This window comes from Osmerus mordax, chromosome 3 (assembly GCF_038355195.1).
Source record: "Osmerus mordax isolate fOsmMor3 chromosome 3, fOsmMor3.pri, whole genome shotgun sequence".
NCBI lineage: Eukaryota > Metazoa > Chordata > Actinopteri > Osmeriformes > Osmeridae > Osmerus > Osmerus mordax.
In genome coordinates this window covers 23620477-23637817 of record NC_090052.1, presented here as the reverse complement: position 1 = coordinate 23637817, position 17341 = coordinate 23620477, and the positions used below count along the sequence as shown (strand labels likewise).

The window sequence follows — 17341 nt, the reverse complement described above, 5'->3', positions numbered from 1 at the left end:
GACGCCTTCATGAATAATGTTAGAAAGGCATTCAGGGCCTCGCCACCGTGCAGCTCTCAGCGTTGGTTGTCTTGTCCATCAAAATGTCATAAAGTGCATTCGCCAATGCGCTCACTAGCATCCAAATAAGGCCTCCGCCCTCTTCTCCAATCGCTTGAAAAAAAATCGATTGACAGTAACAGATGCCATGTTGCAATAGTTTGCCTTAACCAAGTTGGAAGAATAAGCCAAGGGTGAGTAAGATGCTTTGTAAACTAAATTGCGGTTAAACTGGATGTCTGGTTTGAATTTGAACGCTGTGTACCATAGCGTTTCCGCACTAGGAGGAGTGTCCAGCAGATTGCGATGCGTTTGCTGTCACGTTCGCCCAGTGTTCGTTCCTTTTCATTTCTGATATCAAACGCCTCAGAGTGAACAGTGAATCAGTTTTGATGTTACGTGTAACCGTAGGAACGTGCATGAAAGTGATGGTGTTACAGTCTTTAGAGTGCCTCTCTTGTTGGGAAAGCGCACCTGGGTCTGGCCAGCAGTAGGGACCAGGAGTTAGGAGAAGAAGCGCGTCTGAAAGCAGGCAGGCTAACATCTCACCGATAGACAGTCTAGACAAGTTTAATGGACCACATTGATCATACAAAAATATGGAATGCAGTGTGTGTCTGTGTTGAAGGTGCGTCCATGCACACACGTATAGCAGTCTCATTGTCCCTGCCCGGATGGCCGACTGCACTTCTATCCATGACACAGAACATCGTTGGCATTTTTTTTAATTTTTATTCACGTATATTACATGTCCTTTGCAAGTTGCATAGATCACATTTGAGCCTGATCACATCACCAACTTTGCAATGCTTCAACAATAAATACGTCAGTACCCTATGTAAGTTTATTGACTTCCTCATTCTAGCAGTACTACTACTTAAACCCTTTAAGCTGACCTCCACACTCTCTGGAAAACCTCCCTCACTTCTCTGCTCAAATTCCTTCAACAGCAGTTCAGTGCACATGCACCTCTGTCATATTTACAATTCTTCATGTTTTAGTTTTTATTAGACTGAAAGACACATAATTAACATACTTACTTGTACACTTCTGTTAAACACCTACCCTGCATTCTGGGAGTGCTTCCACAGTAAAACGTATTCACTTTTATTGTCTTTACAAAGTTATTTCCACATAAACGAGCATCCCCTTCTGACTGTAATACTGGGAAGGATCCAGTCTGTTTTCAAATAAGTGACAGCAGGTTGCAGGTGTGGGTACATGCTTTGACAGGACCATTCAGCCCTGTAGGCTCAATTTACAATTAAGCTGTAATTTCTGGACAACTTTTTAGAATCAGTAATAATTGCAACACAAACTGTTACAAAGCACTGTGATTTAGAACTAGAATCTTTTGTGTTACTTATGTGTTGCCCTTTTTGTTTGCGAGTGTAATAGCATCCGGCTGTGCCAAGCAGGTGGCTCCTTTATTTTTTAAACAGGGTTTAAAAAAACCTGCTGGGTTTGTCAATGTTTCTCAATCTGTTTTATCTCCTTCATAAATACATTTGAGCATGTTGTGTACCTTAGCTTGTCCTGCATTCCACTATTTGTTTGACACTAATATCCTTGAAATATAATACGGTTTGTACTAATAAAAAAAAAAAAAAAAAGTAAAGGACCTTCTCCAGTGTGCTGTATATTTTCTGAACAGGTGTGTCAGATCAGATACACCACAGCAGTGTGTGGTGGAGGTCAGTAGCAGTGTGTGGTGGAGGTCAGTAGCAGTGTGTGGTGGAGGTCAGTGGCAGTGTATGGTGGAGGTCAGTAGCAGTTTGTGGTGGAGGTCAGTAGCAGTGTGTGGTGGAGGTCAGTGGCAGTGTGTGGTGGAGGTCAGTAGCAGTGTGTGGTGGAGGTCAGTGGCAGTGTGTGGTGGAGGTCAGTAGCAGTTTGTGGTGGAGGTCAGTAGCAGTGTGTGGTGGAGGTCAGTAGCAGTGTGTGGTGGAGGTCAGTGGCAGTGTGTGGTGGAGGTCAGTAGCAGTGTGTGGTGGAGGTCAGTGGCAGTGTGTGGTGGAGGTCAGTGGGAGAGACAGGGAGGGGACACAGAGACGCTGCTGCACATTGGAAGTGTCTGTGTGCAGTTCACACAAGGTAGTTGTGTTTGTGTGGGAGGATAGCAAGGTAGCAGGGTTAGGGTTGGGTAGCAGGGTTAGGGTTAGGTAGCAGGGTTGCTCCCACACAAACACACACATACTCTCTTTTCCCTCTCTCCCCCTCATGTTTCATTCAAAACTGTTTCTTTAATCCAGTCATTTTCTCTGATCATGATTTTAAGTGTATGGTACAAGTTGTGGATTGTTGTGTGCGTATGGTACTAGTTCTTGACTGTTGTGTATGGTACTAGATGTGGACTGGTGTGTATGGTACTAGATGTGGACTGTTGTGTGTGTGTGTGATATTAGTTGTAGACTGCTGTGTGTGGTACTAGTTGTAGACTGCTGTGTATGGTACTAGATGTAGACTGTTGTGTATGGTACTAGATGTAGACTGGTGTGTATGGTACTAGATGTAGACTGTTGTGTATGGTATTAGTTGTAGACTGCTGTGTGTGATATTAGTTGTAGACTGCTGTGTGTGGTATTAGTTGTAGACTTCTGTGTGTGGGATCTTCCCAGCATGCCGCTTGCTCGCAGCCTGTCCGTCACCTCGCTCTCGGGGCTGGAGGAGTGGGATGAAGAGTTCGACCTGGAAGATGCCATTCTGTTCGAGATCGCATGGGAGGTGGCCAACAAAGGTACATTCTGTGTTTTAGCTAAATAGTATACATTTAGTCATTTACATTTTAGTCATTTATACAGCATGTATCATGTGTTCTGTGTACTCACTGGTAGGTGCAAAACATACTGTGAGGGATGTACAGTAAGAAATGTAAGCAATACTTGAAGAGTTTTCATTATTTGATAAGCTGCCTTAGTGTGCTTGTTGGAGTTGCTGCATGAGGCTGAACTCTGTGTCTGCAGTGGGTGGGATCTACACAGTGATCCAGACCAAAGCCCGCCTGACCTCAGAGGAGTGGGGGGAGAACTACTTCCTGGTGGGGCCGTACACCGAGAGCAACGTCCGCACGCAGGTGGAGCTGATCGAACCCACCAACCCGGCACTCAAGAGAACCATAGACAAGATGAACGCCAGCGGGTGTAAGGTACTGTCTCACACACTCACTCTCACTAGCCCTCACATGCAGACCCAGGTGTAAGGTACTGTCTCACACACTCACTCTCACTAGCCCTCACATGCAGACCCAGGTGTAAGGTACTGTCTCACACACTCACTCTCACTAGCCCTCACATGCAGACCCAGGCACATACACTTCATATAAGCACAAAATCACTTTTGCATTACCAATACTGTAGTTTATCTCTGTTTCCAGCAGCTCTTTCTCCATGTCTTCAACTGTGTCTGTAACCCCACTGGTATTCCACTGTAAAGGTTAGAGGCTGTATCAGTGTCACCCAAACACACACAGCCATCTATTTTAGTGTTCTGAGTAAAGGTGGGAGCCTCTTGACATTAAGGGTTACCACTGTGTCGGGTCTTACTGTTCCAGAGCAGGAGGTCAGCTGACTAGGAAAGAATGTACTACGGTGCCTTTCAGTTTTAACAGACATCGCGTTTCAAACATGTTGTTGTGTCAAAGACTTACCTTAAAATATATCATCTACCCACAGAACACCAATGACACAGCAACGAAGGACAAACAAACTCTTTTATTACATTAGATTTATTTATACTCTTTTTACGCTTGGGCAATTATAGATGTTTATTGTATGCACCTTCCTGCCACAGTAAATTTCGTGTTTGTGAAAACTTATATGGCAATAAAAACTAATTCTGATTTGAGTCTCGTTACTCATCGCAAATGAAATATTGACATTTTGTTCAGTTTGATGATGGCTCTGTCCCTCTCCCCAGGTGTACTTTGGGCGCTGGCTGATCGAGGGGAGCCCCTATGTGGTGCTGATAGATGTGGCCTTCACCGCCTGGTCTCTGGACCGCTGGAAGCTGGAGCTGTGGGAGAACTGTGCCATCGGAGTGCCCTGGTTCGACCGGGAGGCCAACGATGCGGTGCTGTTTGGCTTCCTGACGGCCTGGCTGCTGGGAGAGGTGGACCACAACAACAGCAACACTACAAATACACATGGAAGGATGCACAAAGATAGACTTGGGTTTCAATATTGATTTAATTGTGTTTATTTATTTTAAGACCAGGGTTACTTCATTGCCACTGATGTAGACCTGCTGGTTAATATCCTGCTCTTCTTCTTTTGATGATGACGTTGCATTAAGAAGGGTTGATGTAATTGCAAACTTATGTTGCAGTGGTGTGCAAGCTTAAACAGGGTGTTGACAAACTTAGACATTCATGTTACATAATGTCATACTGTCATACAGCTAGAAGGCAAAACAAACCTGCTGAAGATGAAAATCATTTATATACCTTTTGAATATTTATTTGGAAAATTATGAGGTGTTTGTGTTGTAATGTACGTCCCATGTCTCATACCCAGTATGCGGCGCAGTGTGATGACCCCCCACACATCCTGGCTCATTTCCATGAGTGGCTGGCTGGGCTGGGCCTGGTGTTGTGTCGACAGAGACAGCTACCGGTGGCAACCATATTCACCACTCATGCTACTCTTTTGGGACGCTATCTGTGTGCAGGAAGTGTGGACTTCTACAACAACCTTGCTGAGGTGTGTGTGTGTGCGCAGCATGTGCAGTGTTTGTTACATTGGGATATACTGTTCATCCATGCATTAGTTGAGTGGTATTTGGCTGGTGTTTTACGCGGTATTTGGCTGCTGTTTGCAGTCTTACCTTGTCAGAGGGTAGCCTGGATAGCCCTTCCAGTTAGGGCATTATTACTGAATGCAAATGTTACCCCCACACAAGTGCACATCTCTTTATTTAAATTGTCATCCCAGTTTAATGTAGACAAGGAGGCGGGTGATAGACAGATCTACCACCGCTACTGTATCGAGCGATCTGCAGCGCGCTGCGCCCATGTCTTCACCACCGTCTCCCAGATCACAGCCATCGAGGCAGAGCACCTGCTGAAACGGAAACCAGGTGTGTCTCCACCCCGGTCGCTTGACTTCTTGTTGCATTGACCCTCTGACCTGTTTATTTGTAGTGAATCTCTAGCTGACCATTCTCTCTTTTCCTCTCACACAACCTCTTCCTATTCCCCTCTTTCTCTCTATCTCCTCTTTTTCCAAACACAGACATTATTACTCCAAATGGGTTGAATGTGAAGAAGTTCTCGGCCATGCATGAGTTCCAGAACCTGCATGCTCAGAGCAAGAACCGCATTCAGGAGTTCATCAGAGGACATTTCTATGGGTCAGTCAGCATGGGAACACTGGGCAGCCTCCTGTCGTGCCAGTCATCCTGTGTTGAGCTATAGTCAGCTTCTTCTGCTTTCAAAACTAGTGTCATTGATTTTTTTTTTATAAAGAAAATCACAGTCTTGGACTCTTAACAGACAGATGATCAACATCTACTCTGTGTTAATGGAATGGAAACTTGGTTGCACATCAATTTTAGAAATCACTGGCTCATTTAATCTCCTGATTTAATGTAGTAAATGAACCTGTCAGATAGTCTTCTATTCTCTCCCTTTAGACACCTGGACTTCAACCTAGACAAGTCTTTGTTCCTCTTCATCGCTGGAAGATATGAGTTCTCTAACAAAGGAGCTGACATCTTCCTGGAGGCTCTAGCCAGACTCAACTATCTTCTGAGAGTGAGTGTGGGTGTTGAGGTGCGGGTGTTGAGGCGCGGGTGTTGAGGTGCGGGTGTTGAGGCGCGGGTGTTGAGGCGTGGGTGTTGAGGCATGGGTGTTGAGGCGCGGGGTGTTGAGGTGCGGGGTGTTGAGGTGCGGGTGTTGAGGTGCGAGTGTTGAGGCGTGGGTGTTGATTCGTGTCTGTCAGAATTGGGTAGGAGAGTGTAATATCTGGTTGTGTGTGTGATCCAGTAGACAGTAAATTCATTTTGTCTCTCAGGTCAACCATAGTGACGTGACTGTCATCGTATTCTTTATCATGCCTGCACGGACCAACAACTTCAACGTGGAGACTTTGAAAGGCCAGGCTGTAAGAAAGCAGCTGTGGTAAGGCCTGGATTGTGGTGCATGGAACATTAGATTTGGTACTAGTTGTCCAACATGGTCATACTCTGCAGATCTTTCTTTTCTTACCACTAACTTTGGACAGAGGAGTTAAAGGGGTCATTGACTGATTTTTTGTGGTATTTCACACTGTTCCTTAAGGTCTTCCAATAGGGTATGTAACATTTTCAGCACCCGGGCTGAAAATGGCCCGGGTGCTGTTCTATGCGCCCTAATGCAACCCTGTGAAATAGCCCTAGAAAAAAATAGGTTTTCTCCCTTTTGGTCTGCTCATAAATATTTAGAAGAGCTGCGCGCTGATTGGTTGGTTTACAACAAGCAAAGCTGCAGAGCAAAGACGTAACACGTCAAACGTGTCGTGAACTGTAGATTTACATGACAACACAGGTTATTTATTCGAATGAAACAGTCAGGAAAATGAAATAACGTTAGCCACGCCCCCATTGCCAATAAACTAAATCACACTGCATTTTACGACCGTGGTCCATTTTCAATATCATTGAAAAACTTCCAAACTTTTTTTTTGAGATTGGGGCGTGACAAAGATACAGACCAGAGCCAAATAGGGTGGAGCCCTATTTTTTTTAACCAACCGTTTTACAGCATCAGTTTCAAATTGTGAGATTTGCATAGGAAAGAGGTGTCAATGGACTTTGAGGTTCACTGTGTCCATTTTATCCACCGAACTGTCGTTATTCGACTATGACAAGGTAAACTCTGTTTTGCAGTCAATGACCCCTTTAAAGATTGTCATGGAAACCAGGCAGTGTGCTCATAAAATACCCTTTGTGGGTTGCATGAACTTTTAGGTAATTAATGTCTTGAGTATTGTTGACACAAGGTTGTCTAACGTTTTCCAGGGATACAGCTCAGACCGTGAAAGAACGATTCGGAAAGAAACTTTACGAATCACTGTTGGTGTGAGTAAATGTCTTTTCAGTCACTGATATAGTACAAGTATAATGATGTTATAAAAATCCACACAAAGTGTCTATGTAATACCCCTCCCACTCATTTGTGTGAATGACACAATGAATGACCCAATGACCGATGCACATAACAGAGGGAGTTACAACTTGTGACGATAAAGTGTAATAATGTTTTTAACTTCCCCCGAAAATTTTATGTAAGACATGCTTTTATTCATTATTTGTTGACTGTTTATTGTTCTCTATTATATTGTTATATTTCTGTTAAGGTTTTGTAAAAAATATTTATATTCAATTTGTATTTTCTATTTTATTTTGTATGACTGTAAAGCAAGACTTGTCATTCTGACAAGAGTCCCTAAACCTGTCTGTCTCACTTCTAGTGGGCAGCTACCAGATGTGTCAAAGATGCTGGAAAAAGACGATTTCACCATGATGAAACGAGCCATCTTTGCCACCCAGAGGCAGTGCCAGCCACCCATCTGCACTCACAACATGCTAGAGGACAGTAATGACCCCATCCTCACCTGCATCCGACGCATCGGCTTGTTCAACAGCTCTGCAGACCGCGTCAAGGTACGTCACAGCATGGACGTTTCTCTCAAACTTGAAGTGTGTATTCTGAATCAGTTTTAAGTTCAATCAAGGGAAACTTTAATTTATTAAATCTAGTAACAACATTAAATCTCTGCAAGAGTACTCTGTAATTAAATGCATCCATGTTATATCATGGCTTTGATGAACACATGTTAACGCATTTGAACAAAACCGTTTGGCAGGCTGAGCAGAACAGGCCGACACCGTCCCCATGATGATGTTTTCTGTTTTCAGGTGATTTTTCATCCAGAGTTTCTGTCCTCCACGTCTCCTCTCCTGCCCATGGACTATGAGGAGTTTGTGAGGGGCTGCCACCTGGGGGTGTTCCCCTCCTACTATGAGCCCTGGGGTTATACACCAGGTAGAATCACTGCAGCTCAACGCAAAACCTATAATGGGGCTTAACCGAAGGTGCTGTCTAATGATTAATGAATAAGTAAAGCCAAGGTATCTCTGTTCCTTCCAGCTGAGTGCACAGTCATGGGAATCCCCTCCATCTCTACTAATCTATCAGGCTTCGGGTGTTTCATGGAGGAACATATAGCCGACCCCTCGGCATACGGTGAGTGCATCTGTGCAGTGTATCTATTCTACCTTAGCAGTGTAAGACAGCCTGTTTGTATGTTTATATTATTCAAACGTGAGGAAAGAGTGGATGATATGGAAGAGTGCGGTAGAGCATCTATCAGTTGTCATTGTCAGTGTAGAACTGGCAAAATCATTGATTTATCTCAAAGTTGAGAAGGTACAGTACACTTGATTTGATTGATGGCATTTTCATCTTCTGAAGGAATCTACATACTGGACAGACGGTATCGGGGGGTTGACGAGTCGTGTAACCAGCTAACGTCGTTCCTGTTCCAGTTCTGCCAGCAGAGTCGCCGGCAACGCATCATCCAAAGGAACCGCACAGAGCGTCTGAGCGACCTTCTAGACTGGAGATACCTGGGGAGGGTGAGATACCTGGGGAGGGGGAGATACCTGGGGAGGGTGAGGTACCTGGGGAGGGTGAGGTACCTGGGGAGGGTGAGATACCTGGGGAGGAGGAGATACCTGGGGAGGAGGAGATACCTGGGGAGGAGGAGATACCTGGGGAGGGGGAGATACCTGGGGGGGAGGGGGAGATACCTGGGGAGGAGGAGATACCTGGGGAGGAGGGGGAGATGCCTGGAGATACATGATCTATAACTGTTCTCACCTGAGCCCTCACTGTGGCTCTCTCTCTCTCTCTGTGGCAGTATTACATATCTGCTCGTCACATGGCGCTGGCTAAAGCTTTCCCTGACACCTACCTGTACGAGCCTCATGATCCCACCTCTGTAAGTTGTGTGAACATCCTACCCCTAGCGGTGACCGTGTGATCTGCTCTCAGACTAAGGTTCTTAACCATTCTGTTTCCCCTTCCAGACTTCAGGCTTTCGCTACCCCCGGCCTGCCTCAGTGCCTCCATCTCCTGCCCTGTCACGCCACTCCTCCCCGCACCACAGCGAGGCAGAAGACAACGATGAAGATGAGCGCTATGACGAAGACCTGGAGGCGGAGAAAGACCGCCTGAATATCCGCCAGCCCTTCTCCCTGCCTTTTAAAAACAAGCCCACTCAGCCTTTCTCCTTGCCTGGGGCCGCTGGTGATTCTGCTGGTGACGGTGTCAGCAGAGAGAAAGACTGAGTCACATTTACACACACACACACACGCTTACTCACAACCGCACTAGTAAAGCTTTTCTACAGTGATCTATCCAGGCTCTCCATTATCACATTCACATTCTCTACTTACAAATCTGTGTAGGAAAATACAAACTTGAAATGTTATGACTTCAGATGGAAAGTCTGATCCTGCACCTCAAGTGTACAAACACAGTATAACGATCTTCCAAACATAGGAATACAACTACTATTTAAAAATTCTACCAACCAATTCAGGCAGTTACCCCAGGAACTAGATAGGGCCAACCAATCAATTGGGGGGTGAGGTTGTTATTAAAACCCCTGTGCTAAGTAAAGCTAATAACACTGCTAGCAATGTTAATAATAGTAAGGTAATATCAAAAAAGCAAACACAAAGTATTAACCGATTAGGTCTAACTTTTCTAACAAGGGGCACCAACATACATACTTTGTTTGACACTCTTCTAAACAGAGAAATCCATTAACAGTAGTACTCTGGGAACGCTCCTCTTACACTCCCAGACTCTCCTGCCTCCTGTTGGAGCTCCTCTTACACTCCCAGACTCTCCTGCCTCCTGTTGGAGCTCAGGATTTATACGTCTGTTTTTCCTTCATGCTGTATTTCAGCTGACTCGTGTGTGTGTGTGTGTGTGAGAGAGAATGTTTTCTTGTGTTTGTTTCAGTATTAATGTGTGAGGAACATCTAGTTCTGCACTCGTCTGTCCCCACCTGTAGAAGCTGAGAGAGCGTGCTCTGTGGTGTCGGTTAATTCAGCACTCAAATAAGAGATTATAAAACGAATTTATCAGGATTTATACATCTTCTCTGTGTTCTAGTCATGCAAGAGGTATGGAAAATAAAGAATATATATGAATTAGTAAAAACTACTCCTTCTGACTCCTTCTTTCGCTAAGTGGTTTGGTTTATTATTATTTTTGGAGGGTGTGGGGGGCAGGGGGGGGGGTCACTTTGACAATTCATACTATATTCCCAAATGAGTGAGTGTTTATGCCACACACACCTGACTTATCACAAACATTCCTGAGGGGCCTGAACCCTGGCCTGAGTGGATGTGTGTGTGTCTGCAGAGATCCAGTCCTGGAACCTTCTTTAGCACAGGTAAACTTGACCTCCATGCCCCTTGCAGACTAGGAGAGGGAGAAGACAGATCACATTGGTCTCATGCCTGGACTGCATGGCTCGTACACATGGCTTGCACACACACATGCATGTTGGACAGGTATAGACTACAAGGGGATATAGCTTGTCTCTTAAAACAGTGAACTCTACAGATATCCTGTATCATGCAACATCCAATCAATAAAACAGTGGAAATTAGGGGCCTGTGACCTATCTGACATGTTACTCTAGATGATCTAGATGTTACTCTGATCCAACATCAAGTCATTGCTTCCCAACACAGCTCCTACTACCATAGTAGAAATGTCAGTTAGGGACTTACCCAGTAAACTGCTCCAGAAAGAGTTAAAAGTCGCAGTCCCAGTAACAGCACCCAGTTTGGCTGGGTTTTTCCTTACAGTGTGCACGGAGAAACCATTCAAACCGATCACCTCCACTTCTACCACGTGATAGTCACTTAACCTGGGGAAAATGTTAGGCAACAGGGGTGCATTGATCATAGAACTCTCATGAGGTTGTATGTATTTATGAATGTTCCTGATTCTGGAAAACCCCCATCTCTGACTACATCTACAATGTATTGGTAGGCTATGGCATTCAGTGTAAAATACTTCACAGGAACACTTTTGACAGGTGTGTGGATTGACTGACAGGCCAATCGAGTGCTTTGGGCAGACTCACGCTGTGTCAGACACTATTTCTCCTCGGACGCCATCGAAGCCCAGCGTTCCTGCAGCAATCGCCGCCGCTGCCATTGTGTTTACGTTGTTAGGGGCAACAGGACATAGTTCAGCCACCGAACCACTGAATAAAACCCGCCTCCCTTCATTGCTGGTCCAGTCTGAGAGCACATCTCCAGTCAGACGGAAACAAGATGGATGTTTGGACATCCGGATGAACAGTGCCTTTTTGAGAGGAAGATAGGATTAGAAGGGCAGTGGGAGACTTAGAAGGAAGATCATTTTAAAACCGCCTACTGCCCTCTTTCCTAACCCTAACCTGACAACACAGTAGGCTGAGAAAGACAAGAATAGACCAGTGCACCACAAGACTACATTTTCACCCTCGCTTAAATTGTCCAGTTTTGCAATTTTCACATTCTTATTTATTTCACATACTGTAGACAAAAGTCTAGCAGCTCAAGTAGGCATTATGAAGAGGAGCAGAACCATCCCACTGTACCTGTACAAATGGCAATAAACTAGAATTTGAACATTTAAATACTTCCCTCCCTTCTCTTCTCACCTTCAATGCTCCACTATCATCCAGCCTCTGGATGTCCTGGCCTCCCCACAAGGCACCAGTGGGGAGGTAGAGAGTCCTCCCATGTTCCTCTGCTGCCTGGCGCAGCTGTGTGTTCAGGTGCTGGTCTGAGAGGGCAGACGGGGACCCTACCTGAGGTTCAGGGGGGAGGGCTCACGTTTGCTATTCTATTTTTTCAGTAAAAACAGTAATTACATCAAGAAAATATCATTTTTGTATCAAAGACAGATGCATCTCTTACCAAAAAATGTGTATGAGAGAGAAAAAGGACTCCAAATTCTTTGACTATTCTGGGATGACACACCTCCACGATCACATCCACGCCTCTACAACACACACACGCACACACACGCACACACAACACACACGCACACACAACACACACATCAAATAATACCATTAAGCAGATAGCAAATAATAATAATTTAGACAGATTGTATTTTGTGTGTGTTCGTGTTACACATATCCCATCTGGCAGTAAACCTGTCTTTAAAGTCTGAGAGGTCGTAAAGAATCAGTTCTTCAGGCACCGAGCCTCTGAGCTTGTCTGGGTTTCTGTTCCACACGAAGGCCAACGTCACACCCAGTCTGGCACCTGCTGTTGTGATCTTCTCCACCAGGAACTGCCCTACACGACAACACAATGACTTTACTGAAACTACCTCTATTTATCCAAGAACTACATGAAGATGTAAAGAGACTATGGTAAGGGGGGGGGGGGGGGGGGTGAATAAGGTTAGTGACTGAATGAGAAGCAGGGTTTAGGACCCTGCTAGAGACTGAACCTGACACAGCAGTATGATGTTTGATTGAACCTGACACAGCAGTATGATGTTTGATTGAACCTGACACAACAGCAGGATGTTTAGATTATATAATCTGTGGGCATGTAAGGGGAAGGAATTGGAATAAAATAGTTTTCATGGCGACATTATATAGATACAGTTCATTATGAGGGCACATTGGAGAGAATCGCTAACCTAAATGGCCATAACCCACAATTCCAATCCTCATCATTGCAGAAGAAGAAGAATCCTGTTAATGATACAAATACAAAACATTAAAGAATGTTCCTGTCTCTCAATCTTACACACACACACACACACACACACTAAATCATGCAGTGTTCCTGTCTCTCAATCTTACACACACACACACACACACTTCATCTGTTCAGATCAGATCTAACACAAACACACCTCTCTCAACGACTCTCGATGTCACAACATTTATTACTTTACTTACAGGCACGTTCCTCCACTCACTCTTGTCGTTTCTGCTACGAATGCCTTTTGAAGACTGAACACAGAATGACGCCCTATTCAAAGGATTATGGGATAACATGGGTCAAAGTATGACTCGAAAAAGACCTGTTAATTATTAGTTCTCATGTCAGAGAAATCCTTGTGGTTCGACTTACTCATTGGAGTTATTGCAAGGGTCTTGGTTGTAGTCTATCTAAATCTGAAAAAACGATTTCTAGATTAATAACAAGGTTAACCTCGTCTATTTACAGTTTCTATAGTTTAGACCAACCACACAGGGAGACACGAGCACACAGGGAGACACGAGCACACAGGGAGACACGAGCACACAGGGAGACACGAGCACACAGGGAGACACGAGCACACAGGGAGACACGAGCACACAGGGAGACACGAGCACACAGGGAGACACGAGCACACAGGGAGACACGAGCACACAGGGAGACACGAGCACACAGGGAGACACGAGCACACAGGGAGACACGAGCACACAGGGAGACACAAGCACACAGGGAGACACGAGCACACAGGGAGACACGAGCACACAGGGAGACACGAGCACACAGGGAGACACGAGCACACAGGGAGACACGAGCACACAGGGAGACACGAGCACACAGGGAGACACGAGCACACAGGGAGACACGAGCACACAGGGAGACACGAGCAGCAGGCAGCATGCGCTGCCTCCAGGGGCAGAGAGAGAACACTGTCTCATCACTGTCTCATCACTGTCTCATCACTGTCTCATCACTGTCTCATCACTGGGCTCCAATCATCTGTCGTATATATAATCATACTATTATATATGACATATATGTAATATATCAGGTACAGTACGGATGGGGCAGTAGTTGGTAAGCATTCCTGACAGAGAGAAAGTGGATGTTGAGAAGACAGCCCACTCAGCTGACCCACAAAGCAACAGACTGAAAACTTTAAACTGGTCTCAATGTTTTACAAACTTGTACAAAACTAAATGTAAACAACAAATATAAGATAAGAGCGTCTGCTAAATGACAATGAAGAGCTTTGCAGTCTCACAGTGTCCTTAATGCTACCAAGGGGAGTTTGTGTGTGAAGGGATATCGGGAGATCAAAGTAGAGAGATATGTCAAAACCAAAATATGTTTGGAAGAATTATGATTTTTTGGGGGGAAGAGTAATAATGACCAATTAATACAAATGATCCTCTCATAGTTATATGGCCTCCTCAGCCCCTCTGAACCTTGATTCAAGAGACGCAGATACAGATGTATAAACATTATCACATGAAAAACATGAACATGCTAGGGAAATGAATATGAAAATTAGCCATGTTTACGCTGTTAATCACACAAAAAAATCTAGACAATTGTCATATCCAGCTATAGTATGTCAACGTTGGACTTTGGCTGGTGATGTCAAAAATCTGGACTAGTTGGAAATGTCAATAGTCACCTTAAAAAATTAACACAGATGGGGGCTTGATTATGATAGTACAATCTGACAGATAACATGTCACTGAGGTTGGTCCAAAGTTCAGAGTGGTCAAACACAGAGAGAATGGAAGATAAGCTGACAGTCCCAGAAACAGACAGAGAGAGGAAGAGAAGGGAGTTACAGAGGATCTGTGGCAACAGGCTTGGAATCAGGAAGTATCATAGCAACACTGAAGAAATTAGTCATTTAGTCACTGAAAACGCTGATTTTAGTGTGTGAGATGGATATCCTGGAGACAGATGCCTATGACAGAAGACAACGCAGGAACACGGTACAGCCTTACCCTCCAACTCTTTCACTCACTCACATTGACATGCTCTCTGAAACTATTCAGTGCTCAACACAGCACTATACATCTTCTACACATAAATCTATGATCACCTGTCCATATTTTCAGCATCCTGTGGTCCTATTTTGGAGAACATCAAGGTCTTTTATATGTACATTGCACTCCAGTGCTTTATCACATGTTAATATGTCTCCCCCTCTTTGTTCTTCTGCCCCTTCACTATCTCAGTCCTGTGTTCTGTTTGTCTCTCTCCTTCCTTTCTTCCTGGCTGCTGCTGGCTACTTCTACCTGTGGATTCCTGACTCCTCCCCCTCCCTGCTGGCTGCAGGTGTGAAGGCGGCCCCCATCCTCCTGCTGGCGCTGCTGGTGATGAGCTACAACGGGGGCCAGAGTGTCCTGGGCGTGGCCGGGGGGCTGATGCTCTCTGCTGCTGGGGACTGTTGTCTCATATGGCCTGAGATGTTCCTCCATGGTAATTAAGGAGACTCATGTTTACATTTACATTTAGTCATTTAGCAGACGCTCTTATCCAGAGCGACTTACAGTAAGTACAGCGACATTCCCCCCGAGGCAAGTAGGGTGAAGTGCCTTGCCCAAGGACACAACATCATTTGACACAGCAGGGAATCGAACTGGCAACCTTCAGATTACTAGCCCGATTCCCTAACCGCTCAGCCACCTGTTCTTACGTGTCTTCAGGCATGTGTTTGTTAATGACAGAACAAAGCAGCAGGATTTGGTGAGCTTGGATTCAGTTTTCTCTTAACATGAACACAGCAGTCAGTTTGGTTGATGTGGCTGTCTAGCTGTAGACCAAAGTTGGTTAAAGAATCTTAATGCTTGTCACAAAGGAATTTGTAGCTTTGGTTACATGGCACCTACAAAAAAATAAGGATAAATGTTTTTATTCGAAAATTCCAAGCATTAGAATGAATCTACCAGTCTTTTAAACGTCTTGTTCAGTAGTCCAGTTGAGGTTCCTTCCATAGGGAGGGTGCTTCTGAATATCCTGATCCAGGGGGCATCAAGGGGCAGTTAGGGTTAGTTATATGGGTTAGGGTTAGTTATATGGGTTAGGGTTAGTTATATGGGTTAGGGTTGGTTAGGGTTAGTTAGGGTTAGTTATATGGGTTAGGGTTAGTTATATGGGTTAGGGGCAGTTAGGGTTAGTTATATGGGTTAGGGTTAGTTATATGGGTTAGGGGCAGTTAGGGTTAGTTATATGGGTTAGGGTTAGTTAGGGTTAGTTATATGGGTTAGGGTTAGTTATATGCTAGAGGTGTTTGTGGTCACTTTTGGTTTGTGAAAAGCCTCAATATAAAGGACTGTCAAATGACCACCACAGCCCCATCTCCAGGTGAAGAAATCATGTTTCACCCTGGGAAGTAAACCATCAAGAAACGTATATATCTAGGAGGCAAGAAGCATCCAATTGATATACATTATATTTTGAGGTTGAGTAAAAACAATCCAAGGGTAGGTATTTTTTGGTCAGCACTTGCATTCATTGTACAAACACCATATTGAATGAAACCCGTCAAAGAATTCTACATATCATTATTGAATTTGGAGAATCAACTTGCAGTAGAATAGTACAACAGCCTCATCGGTCACTGGGACATTCACCACTTCATCAACATAAGGAAGCAACAGTAATCAACATTCAACCCTACATTGTTCATGTGTTCACCCTTCTTGTTCAGTTGGATCAGTTTCGAAACAAATATATGCAGCCTGATCCAGACAAATAAATACGTCTTTTAATGATTAATTGGTGAGTTACTTGTAAACATTTGGAAGTGTCCCACTTCACTAGTTGTATACATTCATCTGGTTGAGTGGCACATAATGAACATTTAGTTTGTCACACGGTACCACAAAGACACACATCTCACTGTTTGTGTTCTTCCTCAGGAATGGCCTCCTTTGCACTGGCCCACCTGTTGTACTCACTCACCTTCCTCTCTGCTCGCTACTCTACGGCCTCCACCTCCTCCAGCTGCTCTGTGGTCCTGTACGTGTTGCTCTGGCTGGTGGGAGGTGGTATGTACACATACCTCTTCCCCTTCATTCAGGAAGCACCAGACTCAGCCGTCCTGACTCCTGGCGTGGGAGTGTACGTCATCCTGATTGTCTTAATGGCAACATTAGCCTTCCGCACCCGTCACCCGCTGACTGTCCTTGGTAGTTTGATCTTCATGACATCTGACCTGACACTCGCCCTACAGTTGTTCAATGTGATCGAACCAACAAACCAAGGAAAGGCAACTGTAATGACAACATACTACCTGGCACAGCTTCTCATAGCCATGGGTGACATCAGAGCTGGTGAAAGCACTGACAACTTTGCCAAATGGAAGAGGTCTTGATAAGAATCCCTGATGTAACCCTTAAATAATAAAACATAGAATTGAACATTTGAACGGTAGGACTTCTACAATAGCAGTTTCTGATTAAAAGTACTACTTTTAAAAGAAGACCACAGAGGAAATTCATATATTGTTTTATAGAAAGTTATTGAGATTTAAGCAACACAGTGC

The 17341-nt window shown here is 44.6% G+C and overlaps 3 protein-coding genes across 3 annotated transcripts; 2 read left to right on the top strand and 1 right to left on the bottom strand.

Moving 5' to 3' along the window:
- The first annotated feature begins 176 nt into the window (after window positions 1-176).
- Window positions 177-10249, top strand: gys1 (glycogen synthase 1 (muscle)). The gene is made up of 16 exons (XM_067232249.1): window positions 177-233; window positions 2655-2773; window positions 3000-3181; window positions 3952-4143; window positions 4548-4733; window positions 4965-5109; window positions 5265-5382; window positions 5665-5785; window positions 6045-6151; window positions 7030-7089; window positions 7482-7674; window positions 7930-8056; window positions 8162-8257; window positions 8486-8649; window positions 8934-9014; window positions 9103-10249. The coding sequence occupies exons 2-16, from the start codon at window positions 2656-2658 to the stop codon at window positions 9361-9363; spliced, it is 2151 nt and encodes a 716-aa protein (XP_067088350.1). The 5' UTR covers window positions 177-233; window position 2655; the 3' UTR covers window positions 9364-10249.
- Window positions 10250-10258: 9 nt separating this feature from the next.
- Window positions 10259-13213, bottom strand: aspdh (aspartate dehydrogenase domain containing). The gene is made up of 9 exons (XM_067232289.1): window positions 13186-13213; window positions 13011-13083; window positions 12746-12800; window positions 12249-12393; window positions 12007-12091; window positions 11748-11897; window positions 11184-11407; window positions 10825-10964; window positions 10259-10510 (listed from the first exon to the last, which is right to left on the bottom strand). Exons 3-9 carry the CDS (start codon window positions 12780-12782, stop codon window positions 10473-10475), a joined length of 819 nt encoding a protein of 272 aa, XP_067088390.1. The 5' UTR covers window positions 12783-12800; window positions 13011-13083; window positions 13186-13213; the 3' UTR covers window positions 10259-10472.
- A 1408-nt stretch (window positions 13214-14621) lies between these two features.
- Window positions 14622-17298, top strand: tmem86b (transmembrane protein 86B). The gene is made up of 3 exons (XM_067232285.1): window positions 14622-14783; window positions 15030-15273; window positions 16716-17298. Exons 1-3 carry the CDS (start codon window positions 14733-14735, stop codon window positions 17168-17170), a joined length of 750 nt encoding a protein of 249 aa, XP_067088386.1. The 5' UTR covers window positions 14622-14732; the 3' UTR covers window positions 17171-17298.
- Window positions 17299-17341: the final 43 nt, after the last annotated feature.